We start from the raw sequence: 25,710 nt of genomic DNA on the forward strand, positions 1-25,710 counted from the left end.
TTTATCTGCTTAGTCTGAAAACAGAAGAAGAAAAGACTTCTTTGATATGCTAACTAGAACTGCTCCACATACAAATAGATGTGTTTATATGTATTATTTATACAGATAATTTACTTTTACTTGCTATGTAACCAATAAAAATAGCCTGTATACATACAGAAAATAAAATATTTGTCCAGTTGTATACAGAAACTAGCATCAGCATCCCGTATTATTGATAGTCTTGAGAAGTAATGAATAGACTTAAAAGCTACAGCTCTAGAAATCCTATCTTTTATTTCCTGTGAGTTTAAGGAAGGCCATAGGAACCTATATACAGTAAAAGCATGAAAAAATAGTTATCATATTAGAACAACTAATTTGTCATGAGGAGGAATTCTAGTAGAGAATAAATATCAAATCACCCTTGACTACAAAGAACAAGGATTCCCTTGCATTAGCAGCCCAATTACATTTCACCAAACTGCATGTGCCAACAACAAATAGACCAAACACAGATTAGACAATCTATCTGTAGGATTTTATTGGTGGGATCTGGGGAAAAAGAAGGACCCCATGTCTGTGATATCAATATGGCGTTTATATTCAATGCTGCTGGAGCTATTATCTCACCGAAGATTTTTTTCCCCAGGGTTATTCCGGGGATATTCCAGTGTTTGTCTTCACAAAAAAATCCGTAGGCCCAAATCATGAAGTTTTCACACATTACTACTGAGTACATACTCAGGCAATACACTCACAGAAGTTAATAGGATTTTCACCTGAGTCTAAAGTGAGTGAAGAATAAGAACTTGTGACTTTGCTGCAGTGACAGTTTTCCTTGAACAGAAAGGACTTCTAGACTTAGTCTTAGAAAAGGTGTTCTTTCCTGTTCACAAAAAATGAGGTCATGAATACTTTGCATTTCACTGAGCGGAATTTTTGCTTCCTCTTCACATCTTGTTAAACTTTGCTTTAATCTTCCATTTTGCACATCAGTCACGTTCTACTTACTTAAAAGGTTGTTTAAAAGTAGAAGTTTTAGGCTATTTTTACTCTACAGCTTTTTAGCTTATTTTAATTTTAGATATTTAGATGTAAAAGTTTTAGAGATATTTTTGTTCCTTGTGCATATATTTATTTAAAAATAATGCCAAGAAACTCCATTTGCACTTATAGTACTAGGAGGAAAATTTCTCAAAATTATTTATGTGAAGAAATGTTCATCGTGCAAATGTTACTGTATGTTTCCTTACTCCTACAAGGATTAATGTATCTTTTGAAAATATCCTGCAGATAGGTTTTACACTTTGTACAGATCAGGTTGCTTTGGGAAGTATCATTCTGCCAGAGAGAACTTGCAGTAACTCCTAAAAGGGTCCAGGGATGCTGAAGTAGTTTTAACTCAGAAAGAGTAGCAAGGACTTAACGTTTATTCATTGGATCATGCCACAGAAATTTCTAGCCTTCTCACACGGTTTTTGCATGTAACTTATTAAACCAGCTCAACATAACTTACTAAATCAACCAGATTTCAGAGTGTAAAAAACACACTTTTTTTCCTATTATATACAATGGATGGAATATTCCCCACCTTTAAAGTATAGGATAGTATGCAATGGTAAACAATTGTTTGGCTTCAGTGGATTGGGACTTACATCCTCTCCCTATGACCTCTGTAATAACAGTGTTGCACTCACAACATCAGGAATTTATGTCAATAGGACAATGCAGAATTCTACAATTTATGAAGGGTGCAAAGGCACCTAACAGTAACAAAGCTCTGGGCAGCTCTGAACTAAAATGGCTTATGCAGAGTATGACACATCAGTCACTGTAGACAGGGAGGTAAATGCAGTGGTAAATACTAGAATTGGGGTCTTACTAGTATTCTGGAAATATAAGTGAGGAAGTTATTAAGTTAATAAAAATTGAGAAAAATACTGTAGAAAGCAAAGTATGTTTAGGAGAAATACGATAAAACATTTAGGAGAAGCACAGCAATTTAAATATTTGACAAAAATAGATGAGGTAAGTACTCCTGCAAGTGATGTAGTACAGACCACTGAACACATGGGGAAAAAAAAATAGTCTCCTCTTTTATAGGGAAGCTTTAGTGAGCTTTACCAGAGCATGGTCTCTGGATATCCCTGCTGTGAACATGTATAAGATATGTTGCATTCTCTGAAAACACTTTTTGGAAAATCTCTTTCTTTTCCCTTTCTACCCAACACAAAAAGCTAAAACTGATCGTAAGCACTGAGAATCATGAAGCAGCCAACTGAAGAAGTACATCTGGCTCTTTATAAATTTTCAGGATAAGCGCTATCTCTATTTCACACCTAATTTAGTACTGAGCATACCAGGTCAACAGTTATCAGTAAATAGTGAGTTGTTGATATTTCATTAATTGCTGTTATACTCCTAGGACAACATCCCTGAAGTCCACTTACTGTCCTATCAGTCTGTAAAACATTGTGCATTAAAACATATATATGGAGCTCTATTTCCAAGTATTAACTCCTGCACACCCCAAAAATCACAAAAGATTAAAGCAAAACACATAGCTAAAGGCACACAAAAATATATTTTATATATGCAATTGCTGAAGATGTAATGTTTTGTATGCAAAATAATGGTGTTTAATACAATCTAATTTTTGATAAGCATTGCGCTTCCTTTCAGAAATCACACTCTTCCATTCTTGAAGACAAGCCAAAAAGTAGTCAACATTTCATTATGTCTTCTAACTTTCTCTAGTTGTAATGATAGTAATAATCTTTAATCACTGGAACTGTCTGCAGAAGTCAATACTGGAAATTTCCTAGATACAAATGAAAAAGAGAGTGAAAAAGGTAAATGCAGATGGAGGGTAATGGTCTCCCTAAGAATAGATGCAAATTATCAAAAGGAACAGAAAGAGATCCTATTACCAGCTGAGAAGCCAACATTCATTCCCACACATCACAGAAGTATGCAATGTAACTACTCTACAGAAAATGCCACAAATCATTACTGCAAACATACCTTGTTAAAGATGATGGATTAGAGGCGTGTGGACTGTGACAGCATACAAAATGGCAGTTACAGCCCAATACCCAGGAAATGAAACGTTATCACGTTTCTCAAGAGCAAAAGCAGTTGTCTGCATGTAGAAGAAGAGAACTGAGCCTCCTCGGGCTGAATAACCGCAAGCAACAAGTTAAAACACCACAGCATTTCAGATTAAGGAAGTGAGCAGTGGCAGGAGGCCCTGACATGCAGGAAGTAAACGCTTGCATATAGTGTTTTCCATTTTTCACAATCACTAGTGCACAAAGACTTTTCCTACTTCTACTTATTGCATTTCAAAAAAAGAAGGGGGGGAGGTGAGACGAAGAATGAGGAAGAAGACGAATATCAGAATAGTACAGCATAGTATGTTTGCAGAATCCCATTCCTTCTGACAAGTGTTTTAAAAGATTTGGCAATTTTTCCCTTTGTCACAGTGACAAGTCACATGGTGTGACTCCTCTAGGCGGGCTTATGTTTGGAAGGCTGTAGAAGATGATGCAGAGCCACATAACAGTTGATTTACTGTGTACCACTGAAAATTGGGTTAGGACGATGTCTCTGCTGCTAGGACTGGGAGCTGTGCATTAAGCCATCCTAGCTGAGCCTCTGTCTTTCTTTTCTTTTCTCTTTATTCATTGACATCGTTTTGTGAATCAGCTGTGGCCACTACATAACACATGTAGTTGGTGGAATTTAATGTTTCCAGCAGAGCAAAGCTATAATACACTCCAACACTTACTAACTTACTTTGATTTATAGTAGTATACAGAAAGACCATCTAATCTCATGCTGCAAGGAGCATTCTCAGTTATTTGAAATGCACAATCTCTTCAGCTCACCAGAGAGTATTTTTAACAGCTCTAGGCAGAAGCCAGTGGAAAACAACAGACAACTTAAGACGGTCACTTAATTTGGTCTAAAAATATTAAGCAATGTAGATGGCAATCTGTATATAGAAGAAAAAACTCACCAGATGAAGAGTAGAAAATCCAGGGGTACTTAAACTTCGTTGGCAGAATTGGGCAAAGCCTGGTTGGAGAGTAAATTGCTTTCTTATTTCTGCAGAGGAGTGCCTTTAATTAAGCAGAGAAAAGACCTTATCATTACAGTTATCCACATACAAAGTCTAAATCCTACAGTTTAGCCAATTCAGTCTCCTATTCCAGTGGTTAGTAACATATTTTGGTTATGTTCTAGTCTCTTCTTGTTTTGTGTAGCTGATGCAAACTTCTACTGAATGATTCAAAACAAAATTGCAATCCTATATAATTGAGATTCTGCTCTCTCTTTCACCAACAAATACCTACCATTATAGTCCTTGCATCTAGAAAAGACTATGCACGAAAGAGCAATCTTGCCCTTAAGTCAAACATGATTGAAACCTGAAGCAGCAACACTTGCAGGTTCATTTCTGTAAAGCGAAGTTACAGGATAATAGAGCAGAGAGAGAAAAATGAACATCAAAAAGGAAAATATTTTAATGAGCTAGCAATTGACCAAGTAAAAAAACACAGGACAGTACTACTCACTAAACAGTGTAAGTTCAGATTTATGTCCATGCTGCAGTATGTTGTGAACAGCACAAGACATAGCAAACCATTAATTTAAAAATCACTCTTTTCTGTACCAGCTCAACATTTGAAGGAGATTTATTAAGTGCTAATAAATTATTTTCAGTGGGAGCAGAAAGAGAACGATACTGAGTTCTTGGGAAATTCCAAAGTGATAGTACAACACATGTGTCCAGTCTAGTAATCAGAATAGCTTGCTCATTCTTCATGGTCTCTTGATTAATGATCTACAGAGTTAAGGAATAAATTGAATAATATTTAATAAGATGTAAGAATTACCAGCCGTGAAATAAGGATAATCAGCATGAAATGATAAACACATTCACAGAAAATTTCACTGTGAGAATTCAAGGCAAGGTTTATGAAAGAACAAGGGAGGATTAAGCAAACTGTGAGTCAAAAGAGGAAGCTTCTGTCAGCCTATTCCTTGCTCAGTCTGCACCTTCTCTCTTCTGTGGATTCTCAGTTTCTGTGATTCCCATAATTACTCTGCGACAATTAATCTCTGATTACTGTTGTTATTAATAAGTAGGACAAAGCCCAAACTGTGCTGAATGCAATATTCTGCTCCCATTCAGAGAAAGCACAGAAGGTACAAAAAGTTTTATGTCTGATTTCTAAAATAAGAGATGCAAAAAAAAAAGCAGCTGTTACAGTTCAGGAGGCCATGCTAGGTACGAATGGGGCATTGCTCTATTTTAAAGGAAGCAACAACTGTAGATAGAGCAAAGCCAGAGTTACAGACAAGGAAGAGAGATCAATTCGGATGACAAATTCCTATTCAGCATTGGTATTCCAAAGGTCAGACTACAGAAAATGTGGGGGTTTTTTTTTGATTTTTTTCACAAAAGGTGATTCAATAATTAGATAAGTAAGACACTGTGGTGGGGACATGGGGAAGTTTGTTGCTTTCATCAGGTTATTTCCCTCCATTTTAAAAAGTAAAACAGTTTGAATACTAAGGTTATTTTCTTATCTCCCCAGTGTATATTACCTCTAATCATGAGTGTATGTAGTCTAGCACACTGAGATTATCCAAAACTATGATTTTCCTTTGAACTAAATCAATTTCTGTCCTAGGCAGAACATCTGTGACTGATATAAATACAGGATATAGCAGCAGAAGTTGGCTTGATTGCATTCAGATTTATAATTTATATTAAAATGTATTGCAGCAGTTACTTGCTACAAACAGTGGTATAACTCATCTCTAAATTACACCAGATATGGGGTCACCAGACTCTCCAAACAGGAAATGGTATGAATTTTGATCTACAAAAGAGGAAGCAGGCATGTGGATGAAGGGCCAAATTTGCTGTCTGGTAAAAGCTTGTGCAAACCTAGCTTAGTTAAAAGTTACGGAGTAATTCAATTGATTAGTTTGTGTTTTTCCTGTCAGTGAATTCTATGCAAAGAGAAGCAATAGGGTAAGAATAGTGGAAGATAGCAAAGCTGGTTTGCACTGACTGAGGAAATAATTGGCAGAAATAATTTAAGAGTAAATACAGGGAGGACTCACAGCCATTAAAAGAGACTACATGGAAAGCACAACAGTCTGCAGATCCAACATGAAAAAAAAAGTAGGTATTAGAGATCAGTACAAATGCTTTTGAAAAATTTGAGAAACAAGGTGGAAACACAAAATTTGCTAGACAGCTCTTAAGTGATTTCAGAAAATCAGTGGTCTGCGAAGTGCCTGTTTTCTGATCAAACAACTGTCTGGGGACTGTCAAAAAACAATGCTGCATGTCAGCCTGGAATACCTGGCCTGACCATATTTTTACTCTCTCTGTCTGTATAGCAGGTCTGACTGCAAGGAGAGCTAAGGTGACTACCTTAGCAGCTAGGATAAGCCGTAGTTATGTGCTCAAGCATAACAGGGAAATCAGGCAACCAATTAAAGACGAACATAAGGAAAAGACAGAAGCCTGTGGAGGTAAAATCAGAAAGGCTAACACACAAATAATTAAGACAGAAAAAAAAGAAGAAAAGATCTTAACTACATTAAAAGGGGGACACAGGAAAAAGGTCTATTACAGCAAAGGCAAAAAGAGTAAATAAGATCTCTCAAAGATGCCTGAAGGCAGGGAGAAAAAACATATTTAGAGAAATAGGATGTACTGAAGATGATGGAATTTGATGAAATTCATCCTACATTTCTGCATCAATTAACCAAAGAAGTTTCGTAGGTAGGATACAAGGCAAATACATCTTTAGAAAGAAGGACTCAAGGTATCATGGATCTGTCAACCAGTCTTTGACACTCAAAAAGATACTACAACAAATTACCTGCTAATATGTATTACTTGCCAAGTGTAATCATGTAGGACAACAGGTTCCAAACAGCAGTATCTACATGAAGCAAGATGAAGATACTGACCATGAAAACGGATGTACCTTAACAGTGGCTGTTTTTTAATAGTCTGATGATGAAGTGAATGATGGGCCACTAGAAACTGTGGACTGCAGTAAGCCATGGTGCAAAATATTTGGCAATTACTGATTTAGAAAATAAAGAGCAATAGATAATGATGAACAGATAGTGTCAATTTCTTAAAGGCCAGTCACGTAAAACCATTCTCATCTTCTTCTGTGATCTTTCAACTAGCTTTCTGTAAGGCTTTTGATACTGTCACTCATGACATTCTTATGAACAAAGATAATGTTAAAGAAGATAACGGCTAGATGAAATCATCATAGTTCATTCCAAAATTAGTTAAAAAATGTATTTGAAGTGTAGCCAAGAATGGTTCAAAATATCATGAGGAAATTTCAAACAGGGTACTAGTGTTAATGAGTAGCAAGTCAATGTCTTCAGTCCAGTCCAGTTCCAGTCAATTCATTATTCTACAATACTGATGGTGGTATATGAAACAAGTAACGTTTAAGGATGACACCAGTCTGGGAGGAGCTGTGAGTGCTCTGAAAGATAGAACTAGCACTCAGAATGATCTCAAATTCTACAAATAGTCTGAAATCAGCACAGTGAGATTCAGTAAAAAGAAATGTAAAACCCTAATTTCAGGAAGGAAGAAATATCAAACACAGAAATACAGAAAAGGGAAATAAACCATCTAGAGAAATAACCATGCAGTAGAAGAGGCACTGACAGAGTAGAGTGGGGCACTTATTATTTCCTCACTTATTAGCAAAGCATAGTAAGGAAAAGGGGAAGTTATCTCTTTTTATTTAAACCAGTGAGATAATGGTAAGGCATTCATACACAGGCAGAGCATCAAAGGGTAAGATAAAAACAAACTGAAAAGGCTCCAAAAGAAAGCAGTCAGAATGCTAGAAATTCTAGGTCAGAAGATGCAAGAGGAAAGATTGAAGATATGAATGCACTTAGTTTACCAAAGATGAGGACTGAGAGGGAGACCCAATAGTGGTCCTCAACTATGTAAAAGGTAGCAGCCTATAAAGAAAATAGTGAGCAATTCATATCCATAAAGGGAAGAGCAAGAAGTAATCCACTTAATTAAGCAAATTAAGCAAAATTAAGCAAAGGTTTAATAAGCTGTTACGAAAGATGATCCAACGTAAAGAGAGTGGAGCACCAGCAGAGACTGTCTGGTGGCACTTGTGACTTGACAGTGTGTTTGTACTGCAGTCCATGTGTCTGAACTATTGGGAGAATTACTACTTGTTCCTCTTTCTGCCAATTTGGCCCTACTTGAATGACTGTGCTGTATTCCTCTGGTGTAAATCTTGGAAAGGCTAGCACACACCAGACACCTGGATCCCCCTGCAATAGGACTGGAGAGTAGCCTCCCAAAAATATTACTGCTGTTCTGTTTCGCTGGCGTTTGCCAGTGTTGGGCCCAGTGATATAGGTAACCCTACAGGGGTTAAGAGGGTTACCTCTTAAACATCTAACAAATAGTTAAGACTCTACTCAGTAATATCTTAATTTTTTTGAAATACCTAATGCAAAAGAAGGCACAAGAGGGATTTGGTAGTATGGATATAATACGAAAACTTCAACACAGGACTAGAGATTTAGAGAGAAAATAAAACAGAAATACAGTATTTTTTAAGATCGTCTATAAACCAGAAATCAGAAACTTTACAATAAGAAAAAACTGACCTTAGAAGTATGTTTCATATGCTTACTAGATCAAGACATCTGAAGGATATTAGAGATTATCTACTAGAATAAATTTTGAACACTCTTCTAGTCCCTGCCACCGAGGAACAGTGAATTATCTCCCACAAGAGCTTGCATACACCATTTGACAGCAAGGAAAAATAAAAAATTAATAAGAAGGTACCATAAGAAGTATCTCCAAGGATGGGGATACATTTACATTTAAATATATACAGATGAGGGACTTGTAAAGTGAAAACTTTGCTTAACAGGTAAAAAATCTTTGTTAATCCAGAGGAATAATCCCTGTCAACCAACATGTGATGCAGAAAATCCTCAGCCAGCTTTTGTCCTTTCTCTGAGCCTTTATTCTTCAACATCAGACTTCTCTGGTTACAGCTAAAAACAAGCAACAAAAAATTCTGGACCTGAGTAAGGTAACAACTGTGTTTTCCTCCACTCCCATACCCAAACACACACACAATGTTTTGGGCTACAATCCAGATCTCTGACTAGCATATGTAGGAATCTTGCTCAGAAGTCTTTTTCTTACTGCCGGTGAAACTACCCATTTTTTTCCTAGGTTTCTAATTAAGTCTCAAGGCATGAGAGAGTTGCGTTACTGTTTACAGCAGTGGTTGATCTGAACTCACAGGTAATTCCTTCACGGCTCAGGTAGGTTGTACATATTCTTGCACACCCTTACTTAAGGGGTCTACCACATTAAGGCTCTGTCAGCTAAGGCAATAATGATCCCATTAAAAAGGGCTGAAATATAACCACAGTCTTCTCAATGGAGGTGGTACAGAAAAGAAAGAAGACGTCCAGGAGGGCAAATCACCCACTTCAGCTATTATCGGCTTGTTACATGGAAAAAGGGGGAAGAGGTCAGTTTTAATTTCTGTCCCAAGTCATATATACCAATCATACATACAGTGACCGTTTTTAGCTGCCACTCAGTTTGGCTCTTCCTCCCTCAGGAAGAGATATAAGCATCTATAAAAATTAATTTTCCAATCCTGGCAGTGGAGGAGCAAGACAACCATTCTTCCTGTGCAAATAAACAAGAATTAGGGAATTAGGATTTGGTCCTCATGAACCATGTGTTTATGTATTTTTTAATCATTATGCTCTGTGGATAATATGCAAAATCTGTGATACAACGTTTGAGATGTGATTGTGCGTGCACTATTGACTGGTTGGCTTTTACAATTAAAATGTACAGAGGTGTAATGTATCACGTGACCTTCTGGAAAGCAAAAAGTGAAAACTGAGCTTTATCTGCCATTGTAATACAGATTTAAAGTGAAACTGATGATTATAACTCATGTTTTTTATATATATATATATATATATATATATAAAACTCATGTAATACAAAGTTACTAATGAGTATTTCATATGATGTTAATTTTGAATAGAAGATAAATTTATGTGAAAAAATGAAGTTTTTTGTTATCCCCAACAGCTTAAAATGCTAACAGCATATAGCATTATATACACAAATCTCTTACGGTGAAAGGATTAAGCTTGCTTAAGCTTGCCTCTCCACTCAATGTGTTAAAGCTCACACTGTTGACTCTTTAAATGTGCATTTCTATTGAGTTCGCTGAAGAAAAACTTCCCAACAAATGGGCCCCTGAGCTCTCTGGAAAACTATGTGGGCCTGTATTCCCAGGCACGATTTTGCAGCTAGGGCCTAGTTCTTTTTCTGTTGGTTTGTTTTTTGCTAGACTGTTTAAAACTTTCCCTAAATCTTAAGTCATGTACAACACAGGTCAGTAGCAATTTCAAAGCTATTTGTGCCACTTTGAGACAGCTTTCACATTGCAACTTGAAATGTAATATAACATTATCAATGTGTTCTTTTAGATTTGTTTGGTCTGCATCTTCCTATCAATTCAAAAACAAAGTGATAATGAAGTAAATATAAGGACCTCTCTTCCAGCTCACAGATAGCATCTAAGCTTCACAAGGACTTCATTAACACAGTACTAACATAAAGCTGGTAATTTTGTAAAACTCAAATGAAATCTAGTAGTTTACATGCTTTGCTTCTTATTTCCTTCTATGAAAATTTATTATTAATGAAAAAAATCAAGATATCAAGAATAATTATCAAGATCACTCAAATATCATTCTTGGTTTTTTTCCATACTAAGGGAAAAAAATACATAAAGGAAAAAATATGTATTTTGTATCTTTAGTGACCAGCAGCTTTGAAGGAATTCAGAATCTCTTCGTGGATGGGTCTTAAAAGTAATAATAGCATGATTACTTCAAAAGTCAGAGGAGCAGATAATGTAAATGACATAAAATCAGGAGAAACACTTGTATTAATACTTTGGCCCCTCATTTCCTAAGAACACAAGCTTGTGGGGTATTTGAAGTGCAACCTTTCTGTGGTTACCCTTTAATTTGTTTCACAGCAGAAGTAGTACAACCCTCCTATGATGCTGCTAGTGACATATTGTAAGACTTAAACAATTTTACCATTGATATGTGCAAAGGGGCATCTTCAGCTACTGTCCGTATGGTCAGCACCACTATATCTCTGTTTGGAAGATTGGTCATAAAAAGAAAAAAAAAAAAGAGGCTTTTAAAAAATTACTTCTTAGAGTAACATTTCTCTTTGGAAATGTTAGCTACATGGAAAAAGCAGGCTCTTTCACTGGCAGTATTTCTGAAAAATTTGGTGTAATTTCAAGGAAATGAAGAGGTATTGCCATTTTTAGAGCAGGGAATTTTGACTTCAGCTTCAGTGGGAGCCAGAGAAATAACTAAGATACACTTAGAAGCTAGAGCTTCTGGCCATACTTTTATGAATAAGAAAGTCCACAGAATTTGGCCTATGATTACAACTATGTTGTTAAAAAGAAAAATTTTGTATCTGCTGGCTATGGCTACAGGTACAAATTGTATAGAAATTATATTATATACCCTCACATGCACATTTGGATTCATGTAATGTAAGCCATTTTGTATTATGAGTTACAAACTTGACAATTTATCTGTGACATTTCAAGCTTTGGGAAAGGTTAATTTTCCTCTAACAATTTCTGAACACAAGGTTTTTTAATTATAGTGACTGTAAAGCTCAACTTATGTGATAACTGAAATAAAATACACTGTTACCTAACTCGGTTTCCTTCACTTTAGGGAAAAATATTAATACTGAGTCCAAATGTATTGACTGTTTAATAAAAAGTCTCCAGGTCATTATTACTGGAGATTGGGAGAGTCTGTGATTTACTAGTTTCTCCCCTATTCTTAAAAGTTATTTAAAAACCTAATCAATTCAGATAACACCACAACAAATAATTAAAAGAGACAGATATAACAGTGGTGAACCTGCTCAGTTGTATGTCTCAGCAGAAGCAAGATACCCTTCAAAGTGCAATTCTTGCCTGCATGCCAGTAGTGAAAATTAAGCCCCATTGCATTTTTGTTAGAGCCTTAATTCCAGTATACACAGAACTTTTAAATTTTCTACAGAAGCTATTTACCTCAACCATGTACAGAAAGAAGTGGCTTTATTTTAAAGAACAGAAAAAAAAAAACTTTATTGCAAAGCACAAAATAAACCCCAGAGCAAGTGAACCTTGCTCATCCTGGGACTGTAATAAACATAGAACTGGGGGCAGTTTTCTAATTTTCGACAAATCCTTTCAGAACTTCTTGTGAATTTGGCCCAGATTCTGCTGCTTTATTTGCTTACTGTTATTTCTTTTGTATAGCAATTCAGTTATTTTCTATTCCCTGAAATCAAATCTGGAGTAATTTGCAATTTTGGTAGAATTTTGTTTGATTAATTTAAGTGATTGGTCTAACAATAATATAGTTGTTAGGCTATTTAAATTTGTAAGAGCCAAACTGAGATCAGAAATATGTCTTTATCTCGGCTGTCACTCCCCTATCTGACTCCAATAAGCCTTTTCCTCCTGCTATATAAGGATGACGAAAATCTTTTTAAAATACACTGTAGAGTACCTTCCTTACATACCAGAAGAATTATTTAAGCTCTCTCCTGGAGAGACACATTCCATAATATTCATAAGGATCTCATAAGCATGAAGCAGTATTCTGCACAGGTCTTGAAGAAAACTGCAGACTTTTTACATGAATTTGGCCCAGCATTTGGTCTAAGCTTGGACCTATTTTGCTATAACTGCATTCTTGATGGCAAGCATTTAGGGCAGGCATATTATCAATTAAGGGGTTTTTACAGACTATGTTTTTTCTTATTACTAAAAACAACAGGATAATCCAATGAGAGTTTTTCTATTAAAAAAAAAAAAATCAAATCAGAACAGCAAAAAGGACAACTATGCTTGGCTATGCTCATAAATCATAAGGTTTAGTGACTATAATCTAAAAGCAGTAGAGGGTATATAAAATACAACATTAAATATTTCTTCTTTTTTTGCTTTCACCTCATACCTGATAAAGTTTGGAAAGGTGAATAAAGGATGTTCATAGCTGGTACCTGGTGGAGATAAAGATGTTTTTCATTTGCAGGTACATTTTTGGGGGGTCAGATTAACACTTCCTGCACTACAAAGAAATAATCTAATTCCAGATTGCAGTTTCAACTTCTCAGTGCTTGTAGAGATTTGAAGTCTAACACAGATGTAAGGATTTTAAAATGCAGCTTTGCTGGTCAGAGCCTATAGGCTACTTCCACCAGTCATCTTCCAGAAGTTAAAAATAACCCACAACTTTCTAATCATTGTGACAGAGATTAGTATCTCTGATTCCTGTTGACTGTTTAGGTACACAATTATAGTATAATACCAGTCCCCAACAACTATTATAGAAAACAAATGGTTATATCTTAAACACAATTTGAGTGCCTGCTCAGATGAAAAGATTAGCTTCCTGCCTACTTCAGAGCTTTCAATTATATATGTCTCTCAAAAGTAACAATAGTTTTCTGCTTGCACAGACAATCACTACGTAAATGCTTTGTTTCTTCAGTAACCTGTTTGCTGGTAAAGAATAGATTTGCATTAGGTAGCCTATCTTTCCTGCTCTTGAAATTGCTTATAGACATTTAATTGGTTGGACCTGTGTTTCCTGTCAACCTCTTTCTTTAATGGCTTGACTGCATAAGTGGCAGATGTGCCACTACAGAAATAGTAAACATAAAATTCCAGGTAAATAGTAAAAAACAAAAGTAAATCACTGCCAACAACCAAAGGCCTCAGTATCCTCTGAAAAGTAGTAAGAAGACCGTGTCTTTTTGTACCTTAAAATTTAGCCTATTTTAGACAGGAAATGTTGTAATCTTTTGCACAGTGGACCAGAAGAAAACTCTGTGCATTTTGTCTTCATGATGGACAGGGAGGTGTCAAATCTACAAGACGAACCTGAATAAGCTTATCTTTGAAAAATGAAAAGATGAGTATCTTTTTCATACAGAGATTTATTTAGCATTATGAATTAACACCATATAGCACAGTCCTGACATATAATGTTACTTTCCTCCTAAATGCACTTCCATAACTGATTTAGAACTTACCTTTGGCAGAGGGCGAAACAACATTCACATGGTTCTCCATGAGAGTTAGGAACACCCTAAGGGCATCCAAGTTTTTGTCCATTGTTTGCTGTTATTTATTTTGTGCTTCTAGAAGATATAACAGCTGTAGCCCAGTCAATAACATGCTTACGGGAATTTGAGAATAACATTATAAGCAAAGTTCCTCTTTTTGTGCAGGTGTCTCTCATGGTGGTCTCCAGCTGAGCTCTAGCTCATATGACCTATAGCACTGCTTATGCCCAGTTATAGTTTGGTTGGCTGTACGGATGCAGACAGGTTGTGATATAGTTGGGCTTAAATGTGTGTAGTTATCCAAGCCAGGATACGAGATGGAAATCTGCTGATGTTAATTTGAATTATACAGTGATAAGCCACATTGTGTATTACCTAAATTCATTGTTCACTTAAACATGATTGTAAAATACATTTAGAAGCACTGCATTGATGTAGATCTAATCTAATTTGACTACAAGGGTGGAAACCTAGCAAAAGCAAATGAATTATGTTTAGGGCTGATGAAAAAATAATCTTACACTCATTAGGAAAGTTTCTTCTTTTATTTTATAGAGCTATTTACACCAGATGTGATCCATCCCTAGTCTGTTTAATAACCTTGACTTCCTCTGTGTAGATTTAGACATCCTACAGGTTATGTTTCTGCCTTCGTAAAAATGTCTTGTCCCATAGGAGAAGAGAAGTTTTTCTACCTAAAGAAACAGCAGCCTGAGATTTTCAATGGCTACAGTCCATTCCTTCACATGCAGTGAGCAGTCACTACCGACAGAACAGGGATAAAACTGTCATCTCAACTCCTCCCTTCCTTTTCTGCTCATTTAGATTGCTCTGAACCCACACATCAGTGGGATGGGAGTTAGAGCTGCTCTACAACTGCTGTGCAAAGGATGGGAACTCCTGTGTTCTCTCCCTCCTCTGCAGCCAATTTAGGGCCGGGGCAATCAATTTCTTCTGCGGAGTATGAATCCAGAAGACTGAAGGACAATAATTCAATCAAAAACAAGAAGAAATCAGCTTGTGGTAAGTCAAGAAAAGAGAGATGAATTTTCCCAAGAAGAACTAATACTCTGGAGATTGAGGTCTTCACGTATCTGAAGGCAGTATCTGATGTACTCAAAATCTATCCCTATTAGTTGGAAATGGGAGATACATGGTTTGGAACTGGGAAAAGGTATGCTGTACTCAGCTGCAAAAATTATAAGGAAGTAGAGTACCACACTTAATGAAAGGTGAAAATTGTGTATTACTCTTGAAAGACAAAAATCCTAGTATTTCCTATAACTAAAGCAAAAGACTCTCAAACAACACAAAGATGAAAGAATATGAGGCTCACCTGTTCTGTATACTCACTGCATATGCAACACTAAATAATTTTCTGTGAAAGATTTAAAAATCAGCTTCTCATTTAATTTTAAGCAAGTCTAACAAAAATTGGCCTTTTAATATAAACAAATACTGACAAAATGTTACATGCAAAATATGAAATTATACACATCCTATTTTTAACTTTAAGCTGTTAATGTTATTAATATTCCCCATACCAAATACGGAACCACTAGTATCACACATGTAATATGTGAAGAGCAGTTTCCACAGCAATTACAAGCTGGAATTTTTAAAGAGTTCTTGAAAGCCGTTTCACACTGTATAGTTATGATATGGATGTTAGATGAGCTCAGACAGATTATTATTTGATGGTTTGAACAAACTCTTTTGGACATGTGCCTCAAAGGCTTATTAACTTGAGTTACCCTGACTTACGCAGACTCCTGGAGCGCAACTCATTTCAGTAAAGTAGTATGGAACCCTTCCATCAAGTGTACTAAGTCGACCTTATTTAAGAAAGAAAGTCACAGAGGACTTAGTAAACAGGAACACAGGACTTTTAATTTTACCACTGTCCTGACAGCACATATAATTCAGACAATGGCTCAATTAACATATTTCGTAAGAAGGATATAACTAGAAGCATTTTTTTAAAACTTGATAAACTACAATTGTATGTTTTAGGTATCTGGCAAACACATGGCAAGTACATTAGGCAACTATTAGCATACTTGTAACTATATTAAGGTTTCTATAATCTATAATTTTATGCAACAAACTGACAACAACAATTTAGTACATCTTACTTAAAATGCACTTGGAATATAAGTTTATTTTAAACACATACAAACTGCAATGAAAACAACTCGCTGCAGCTTATTTAACTCACTTTAAGTTAAAAAATGCAAAATAATTAGGAGAAATAACTTGGCCTAAACAATGAAGTCCGGTAAATTGTTTTTCAGTAAGAATTATATTATATCCAGATAATCAAAGATTTATTGAAATTTAATCAAAAGAAGCAGGCCCCAATCCCATAAATGGATTGCACCGAACAGAAATCTGCTGAGCAGATAGGAAATGGCCTGTCCTGCCACCGAAAACATTTTGCACCTGACCTTTCTGCAACAGTCTTTGTCATTTATGGTAATTTCTTGTGAACTTTTAGAACCCAGACATCAATACACCGTAAGATTTAAGCTGGCATTTTCATTTCAAGTAGTAATAACTGAAATGTATTATCATCTTATACTTAAAGGAGAATTCATGACACATTTTGAGAGTTAAATAGGGACACAAACTTTATGATGTAATTCTTTTAATGCAACTTCAGTAGCCAAATATTTGCCTTAGTATGGATAATTTTGTTTTTTAATATAAAAATTCCCAAATCTAAATTTGTCCTTAAACTTCTAAGTCCTAGACTTCTTAAAAAGAGTGTTTGAAAAGAAAATTTTGTTTGGCAACTGGATGATTTCAGTGAGGAGAAAATGAAATGATGGAAGTTAATGCTAAAATTTGTTTTATGTCACTTGCAGAATGCAAACGTGGTGGTCTGCAGAGACAGTTGAGGAGTTATGTCTGTTGGGAAGGTTTTAAACTAAGTGGGTCATATGACTGGCAGCTAAATGATATGTTTGTTAGGAAACTGTACTGCTGCTCTTGACAGTTTTCTGTTTTGTAATTTACGCATTTGAACATATAGCAGTGGTGGTCAGGGCTCCAGGCAGGTGCCTAAGACAAAATTTTTTTCACTTGAAGTCAAAAAATAATAAACAGTACCCCAACTGCAGTGTTGAGGATAAAATAGTAAACTACATTAGCTAAATAAAAATAATTAAAATAGAAAATCTGTTCTGGGAATACTGTGTTTAGCGTAACACCCTGATGAGTCAAATTACTCTCATTAAAATTCAGGCTATATAGTGTCTCAGGTTGCACTGCTCAATTAATACATGTTAGAGTATTTTAGCATAGGAGGGTTGCTCTCTGGGTTCTTTTCAAAATTATTGTTCACTATTTTTAGTTGACAGATACAAATACTATGACTGGAAAGCAGACACATTTACAAAATGCTTAATGATTACTATTTAGGACTCACTCAATCCAACAAGGATGTTCTCCTTTTTTATGCCCCATGCTGGATTCCAAACCCCACAGGCTGCTAACATTCTCAGAGAATGCTGTAAAGGTCTCTTAATAATGTACATTAGCAAGGATTTTCTGTAAAGCTTTTACCTTGTCCCCTTCCTTTGTGCAGTGCTGGAAGCCATTTGAAAAGACAGTTCAGCTTACTTTCTTTTATGCAACTAATATTAGGCTTTTTTTTAAAAGAACATATAAAGTCAGAAAGGAATTTAATTTCCCATATAATAATAAAAATGTTTATTTATTTCGTTGTTCTCTGAGGTCCTGCCCAATTCACAGCCACTCAGCTTTCAGTAATATGCAGGTAAGTAGCAGGAATGCTGCCTAACCTGTGAGAGACTGATTTAAAAGTCTGTTTCTTCATTTCTATGTGCAATATGAACAAAATTATTCACAGGAGTTATCCCATTAAATTAGAAAGAACTAGTCACATATACGCATTATATATGCAAGTCTTTGCAGGAAGCAACAGGTTGTGACAACAAAAACAAGATGGGTGGAAGGCAGAATAAAGTGATAGGAGGACATGGGTACATGGAGAGATTGCATATGCAGCTTATAAGTTTGAAGGTATTCTAAAACTCAAATTTAAAATTTGACATTGTTTTAAATGAACATGATGTTTGTCATGTAATAGCTTCTTCTGAAGCTTCTGACATCCAAATGCACATGATGAAGAAGTGATACTGACTTGAAGTCAAGACTCCAGATCACTAAGACTTAAAAGCATTTCAGATCATTTCATTGTTGGATTTTTACAGAACAGTATTTATTACAGTTTGTATGATGATCAGACATCTGTCATGCTTTCAGTGAACACATCAAGCTACACCTTATGTAACTAGCATAGAAGCAGCTAGTGGTGGTGTGCTGAGAAACCAGTATAGCGCCTGAAGTTCCACTGGTCTTCATCAAAAAAGCAGTATATTGCTTTGTCAAGTCCCTGGCAAGAAAGAAAATTTCTCTTCCTTCTGAATTTGAAGTGAATAGAGGATAATTACATTGATAACATAGTAACTCCTGTAAATGATGCCTGGTCAGTAATGTGCACTTTCACTGAAGAGTTGTATTCTGAAAAAATAAATTCAGGAACTCTGAAGAAAGCAGAACAACATTTTGTAGCTCTAGATTAACCTTTCATGTATGGCAAGTAAGCTAACATGCTATCTTACTACTCCTTTTATTTGGAATGTACTTTTCAAAAAAATAAACATTAAAAATGCTTCTTGTAAAAATATATTGTTCTATTGTCAGCATAACAAACTGCTGCTTTTGAAGAATGAGAAATATATGTTCTGCTAGCAAATACAAATAATTTCTACCACATTCAGTAAAAGAAAATATTCTTACTTGCAAAATAGATTATTAAATTGGAATCACATTTAGAACTTGTTGGGTAACATATCTGAAATTTGATTTATGACATAAATATCAATATCAAATATTTAACTATCAAATTTTTTTAAAAAGTCATGAGAATAGTTTAATTTCACAGTGTTTCTTTCTAACAAAATTTTGTGAGTTTTTTGAAACAAAGCCAGGTTAATTGCTATGATTCCACAACTGTGCAAGGTTTTAGTCATACAGAACACTGATCATCATCACAGCTGGGAAAAGCTGCCAGAAAAGCTGCCCTAAAAATAGAAGAAAAAATAACCTAAACCCTCTAAATATCAACCAGTCATACTCTTTATTCAAGCATATTTCCAAATGACCAGAAATTATGGCAGGATCCTGTACTGGACTGCTCATCTAATGGCTTCTTTGCTTTGTATCTCACTCTTGTAAATATTCTGCCATCAATTTAAAATGAATTCTCAAAGGCTATGGAAAGGTACACTGATGTGCATTCTGCCATGGGAAAGGCATATCTCACAGTGAAGCTAATTTTATCCTCACTGACTGAAAATCCCATGTCTTCCAATAAATTACTGTGGAGGTGGAGTTTCTGTGCATACTTTTCTCTCTGGCACAGAGACTAGCCCTACTCCCAGTTTATAATAAAACCTTTATGCTATTTGCTCTTTTACGTGTCAGCAAACTCAGTTACCTTGTACTCACATTAACACCCTGGAAACATAGTTTTTGTCTCAGATGATAACTCTTGAAAAGCAGGCCTGAATTTCCTTTTAGCTAACAACATCAGGATAATTGTCTTGGTTTCTTACTACCAGAAAGTGTAGACCAGCTGAAATTCAGCATGGCCAGGGGGAAAAAAACACCAAACTCTAGCAGACAGCAAGGTTAGTAGCAAGAGCATAGTGCTCAGCAGTTGAAATCTAATTTATTTGGTTTTAAAGGGTGAGGGGAAGAACTGTTTATCTTAAATTAGAAAGATTTTTTTTGTTTGTTTGCATAGACAAAAAGGCACATGTTAAAAAAATATCCAGGAATGAATCTCATTGTAGTATTGATGCCATATCTACAAAACTTTTATTTCCTCAGAACACTAATTTTGGCATCACACCATTTCTGCTGCTCTGTAGGGAGGAGGAACTCCAACCCACCCAGTAAGTGAGCAGCCTTTACAAGCAGGCTCAGGGCTTGTCCAGACAGAACAGGTAGAGATTGAGAACTGCTGGGGTGAGATTTGACATTTCCTCCCTGTCAAAGAAAATAAATAGCCAGTTTCTTCCTCATAACCATCTGGCAGAGGAGGGGATTTTAGAAGGAACTTACTTCTGGAGAAGGACACCCTCGAGCTGAATCTTATCAGAGCCAGTGCAGGGTAACATGAAGCCCCGGTGCATCAAGGATTGCTTTTTTTTCTGCATGGGAAGTGCTGATTGCAAGAAATAAGAGTGAGGACAGGGTGCCCTCTCGAAACCAGGCTGCAGGGCGTGAAGGTTGCCTTGCCTCCCGGGAGGAGGGCGACAGACCCAGCCGGCTATCGGCTATCGCCTATTGGGAGCTTGCAGAGAGCTCCACGCCCTGGGGGTCTCCCAAAGAGGAGCTATCCCTACCCAGCTCGGTTCAGCTCACAGGTCGCCTGCTCGACTCTGTCTCTGACTAGGACTGGAGAGAAAAAAAGAAAAGCTGAGAGGTACGATGAAAGTCTCTTACCTGTTGATTTTCAGGGCAAACGCCCTCCTGTCTGCAGTGGGTAGAGTTGCCATGCGGGAGAGCACCCCTTGCGATTCAGCTGCTGAGGAGGACAGAAACTGGCTGAATGCACCAAGTGCGGTTTTTTTTTTTTTTTTTTTTTTTCCTTTCTTTCTTTATTGCCTGCTCCGGGCTAAAAATCTGACCCTCTTTTGACAGTTCAGGGTGGCAACTTCCGCATTTTACCTTCCTCACCGAAATCAACCAAAGTGGGAGGGATCTGCTACTGTGCACAGCTGGTTTCTTACCCCTCCCGGCGTTATTCCCCCCCCCTCCAACTTTCCTGAAGCACTGAAAAGCTGAGACACCTCGGAGGTCAGCAGATCTCCCCTCCTCGTCCTTCAGCCGAGGCTTCCATGGACACTGCTGTGCAGTCAAATTCAGTTCCGTAAGGCTGCACGATACCAAGCATCGTGGGAGGCTCCCCTTGAGCACATCCTCTCCCTGCAGGGAGCAGATGAGCCTCTCAGCAGGGCTCAGCAGATGTGAGCACACCACCCTTCAGATACAGGACAAAGCAACATGTCCTTCATCCCCTCCAACACACTGATGAAATCATTTCTAGGTGTGGAATACTTTAGGGTCAATACCCTGTTATTAAACAAATATAAACTGCAAGTTAACAGGTACAACTATGTCACAAGGAGAGAGATCAAATCTCACCTCACCTGCAGTCTGATGTCAAGGTTTAAAAACTGAGAACTTGGTATATATAACCCAAGGAGTTAAAATACTCAGTTATGTAAAGAAAAAAATACACACACCAACACCAGTTACCAGCCAAGCCTGACACTTTTAAATAGGCCTCAATATTGTGCTCTTCACCTTCACTTACAGATCAACATTTTAAAATGACCATTTTTAGGAAGTGTCTTGTGGGTTTCCTGACTGGTCGTCTTCTTTCCTTAGGTGCTGATTTCACTGTGCACATAAGCAGAACTTAGCCTTTATTTGAAAGGAGAAACTGAAGCTAAATATGGTTTCAACAGATGAATTATGGGGTAGCAGAGGCAGCTTAGTTTTAGGCTGTCCTGTTTTTATTAAATTCATGCCTTGGCAAGAGCAACATTAGCATTCACTTATTGAAAGGCAGCAACAACATCTCTCTCCATTCCCAGTGAGGACAGTTAGAGGAAAACAATGTGATCTGAAGTAAGGAATAAAAGCTTACCAAACAGTGAAGGCCTAAAATTGGACTACTAACGATTATCACCTTTCACTCTACAGGATTCACTGTTCTTTAGAGCACTGTAAATTATGAGTGGTTCCAAATATGAAGGTTAACAGTTAATCCATACGGTCTTCTAAGAGCACTTGCTACACGCCCTTAGGAGACTGTGGGACATATAAGAAGTTGAAAAACTTAAGAAAAAAACAGAAGTAAAGAAAAAAATTGAAAATGGAAACAAATCTAGATATATTTGGGAAGAAACACCAGGATCCATAGCAGAATGAGATCTTGGGCTTCTACACAAGGAACTCAAAATATCTTCTCACAGGCAGTTGCAATGCCTGCTGCAATGTTAAAAAAAAAAAAAAAAAAAAGGGGGAAAGGGTAACTTTTTTTTCCAGATTAACCCAGGTAATTTAAATGGACTCTAACATCTCCATTTTTGAGAGATTTTGAGATGTGAGACATCCAATATTTGGTTTTTTTCCCCAGAGCATCTGATATGAATTTCTTGCATACTGTAGTTGGATGGAATCAAGGGTCTCAACATTTCTGAGAATTAGGTAACCAACATTAGCTGAAAACTTTATTTTAACATCTTGGGCTTTCTAATGTTACTTTCTTTGATCTCATATGAAATTGCTGCATGAGAAAGCTTCTCTCCCATTTTATTTTAACTTGCAGATTAGTAAAAACCACGTTCTCCTTACGATGGAAAGCCATGGAATAAACACTACAAACACAAGCTATGGCAGGATGGAATGTACTACGCATACACTGAGGTGGGTTCTCTCAGCTCACAAGACCATTCTGTCTGAAGCATAAAAGAAGAGACTGTGCAGGAAAAATTCTGTTATCCAGTTGCCCACTAGTATAGGGTCCTTACTATCATATGGAATTGCTTTTGTGTAGCTTAAACCTGCATCAGATAAACTGCTATTACAAGAGCTATGTACCCACAGTAGAAAACCATGTCTTTTCTGTTTCTCAAAACAGTAGTTTTGAAAACTGTAACAGTTCCTTTCACTGTTTTCAAAAGTGTCAGTGAAGTACTATGCATTTTCTAACAAAGCCTCTATTTCCAGCAGCTTACAGCTAAGAAGAAGGAGAGAAGTAAGAAGTGAGAAGACAGTTGGTATCTCTCTTATCCATTCTCTACCTTGTCTGATTATATAGTAAGAGGGCAGTTTTCATGTTAGATCATTTCCAGACATGTCCTTCTGTTCACTCCAGGTCTAACAAAATGAATTTGCCTTTCCTATGCTTACTTTATTGAAATATATAGATAGTTTGGTTGGGAGCAAGGGTTTGAAGAAAGGAAGATACTCCTTTTTCTAGCTGTATCTCCAGAACTATTAACTACACAAGCAGAAACCATCACCTCATTCTTTTTGTTGAGGCTACAAAAAAGAGTTCAGGCATCATCTTGAAAACCTCATTTGCCCTAAAGCAGGACCTTCATTGATTGCCTAATTTTGTCCATACAAATTAAAGTGGTAATAAATGTAGATAATATCCCAACCTTGCAACATACCCATTTATGAATGATGTGAATGATGGTCTTGCAACCATCTTGATAAAAGCGTAACATAAAAATATTCTCTCATATGGAGGAAAAAAATGTCTGAGAGGACACACAAAAACGTTTCCAAGACCGCTAATACATTCAGCAACTACAAACCAAATAACACTTAAAAAATTGCAAGTTTTTATCTTTTTGGATGAACTCAATCACCAATAGCCTACTTTAGCATATGAGGAACAACAAAAAAAAAGTCATTGTATATTCTTTTTCATCTATTATTTTAGTGCATTACTGCCCTTTCTGAATAGAGGAAGTTTATCAGGAAAATTAGGCATTTTTAGCTCATTAGAATATTGCAAGGTGAGATGCTAGCAGACAGATATTTATGTCCAGTAAAATCTTGTCAATAGGCAAGAACTCCAACTTAGAGTTGAACAGTACTGTTGTCTGAATTCCTGCAACGTGCACACCTGCTTTACTGAAGACTGTGAAGTCTAACGGCCTTAAAAAAAAGAAATAGGATCTTTCCAGTCACGAGATTAAAAAATGTCATTAAACCAGCAGCCATTAAAGACAGCACAAAATCAAAAATAGGTAAAGAAAACCATCCAGCTCATAGGTGATCATAAATTACCAAACCTGGCTTGCTTGGATGGCAGCAGCTGTTGATGGGTCTTACATACAATACAGTAGAAAGCATACTTCCACTCCTCATTCCCTCTCCCCCATCCTACCATCACACACACACATGCATCTCAAACTGTCAACACAACCACATTATATATTTCAGCCCTAGAATCAAAATCATACAACTGTGCTTTCCTGTAATTCCACTCAGGCTTCAAGCTGTGTCTCTCACTATGTTTTGGTATTACTCATGCATCCCAAGCTGAAGGTGGTGGTTCCCCTACTGCTTTTTTTTTTTTTTTTTTTTTTTTTTTTTTTTTTTTTTTTTGTGTGTGTGTGTGTGTGTGTGTGTGTGTGTGCGCGTGTAGCTTGACAGGGTGAGGAGCTGTGGGTCCAGCTACAAAAAGCAGCAAGGACTGTTAATCAGCTGACTGGTGCTAAGGCCAGAGCAGATCAGCTACATGTTTCCAGGCACAAGTGCTACTGCTGTGTACTATTTTGAAAGAGCCGTCAGACTGGGGTTTGACTCCTCTCAACATAGAAGCAAAGAGAAACTTTTCTTCATTCACCTTCACAGTAAACAAAACTCAAGTGGAGGAAACACTGAAATGTAAAATTTTCCTTTACAAACATTCCCTTACCTACAAGTAAGCCACTTTTAAGTTGATATTTAAATCCTGAATATAAACTGTACCTTTCTTCAAATGTCTCCAGGTTCATTAAAATATATTAAATCTTTGTAAACAGCACATTAACCAACTAAGTCATATAAAGCAGCAATTTTTAAAAGTAAGTGCACTGACAGAAGTAGTAACAGTGTTTTTAAAAGATCTTCCTTCTGTTGCACAGCATGTGAATGATCAATGAACTTCAAAAAAAAAAAAAAAAAAAAGTTTCCTTATTCAAGGAACTTTTAGTATAAAATCCAAACTCTTTATGGAGCTCCAGTGAGCAGGATCATGTGTTAGTACAGAATTGCATTGGAAAGCAGCAGCTACAGAGTTTAACAGCACCAGAATGTCTTGACTTGATCAGATTAAAGTTTTGCAAATGTGTGTACTGATGAGGCAGAGTATCTGCATGTCTCATGTCAGAAACCTACCAAAGTATTTTTGGAAGATCTGGGCCAACATTCTATCTTCTGCTTACTATTAAGGTTGGTTAGGATTAGACTTAATTTCCCCAAATAAACGTTGGCTTGAGGAAAAATGTTTTTTTTTCAAAAGTTTTAAATCCTGCTATTTTTGTTTGTTTCCAGTGTGTCCACATTGAGTGTAGTAGAAACCTTCAAAAAATACCTACATAATAGTTGTCATGAGAGGCTGTCCTTCTACATACATGTAAGAAAAAAGTCATATTAAATACACGACATGGAAGAACAAATTAAATGTATATAAACAGACTCTGCAAGTCACACCAAAGTTAAGCCTCTGCTTACCATTGAGGTCAGCAGCACTACTGAATCTGGGGAGAGACTAGCCTATTTCAATTACATTCAAAATCCAGTTAAAGTTATAATTAAACATGACTTCCCAGTAGCTGTCAATACATCATTGCTTTCTG

The 25,710-nt window shown here is 36.5% G+C and overlaps 1 protein-coding gene across 1 annotated transcript in view; it reads right to left on the reverse strand.

Annotated features, from left to right (window-relative positions):
- The window catches only part of DOCK8 (dedicator of cytokinesis 8), an 88,266-nt gene extending 67,289 nt beyond the window's left edge, over window positions 1–20,977 (reverse strand). Inside the window, exons 1-2 of the mRNA XM_062600643.1 lie at window positions 20,786–20,977; window positions 4,004–4,106 (exon numbers count right to left, since the gene is read on the reverse strand). Of these exons, the coding sequence (XP_062456627.1) occupies window positions 4,004–4,106; window positions 20,786–20,838 (156 nt within the window). The 5' untranslated portion in view covers window positions 20,839–20,977. The remainder of the gene's footprint in view (window positions 1–4,003; window positions 4,107–20,785) is intronic.
- Window positions 20,978–25,710: the final 4,733 nt, after the last annotated feature.

Source organism: Rhea pennata, chromosome Z (assembly GCF_028389875.1).
Source record: "Rhea pennata isolate bPtePen1 chromosome Z, bPtePen1.pri, whole genome shotgun sequence".
NCBI classification, from domain to species: domain Eukaryota; kingdom Metazoa; phylum Chordata; class Aves; order Rheiformes; family Rheidae; genus Rhea; species Rhea pennata.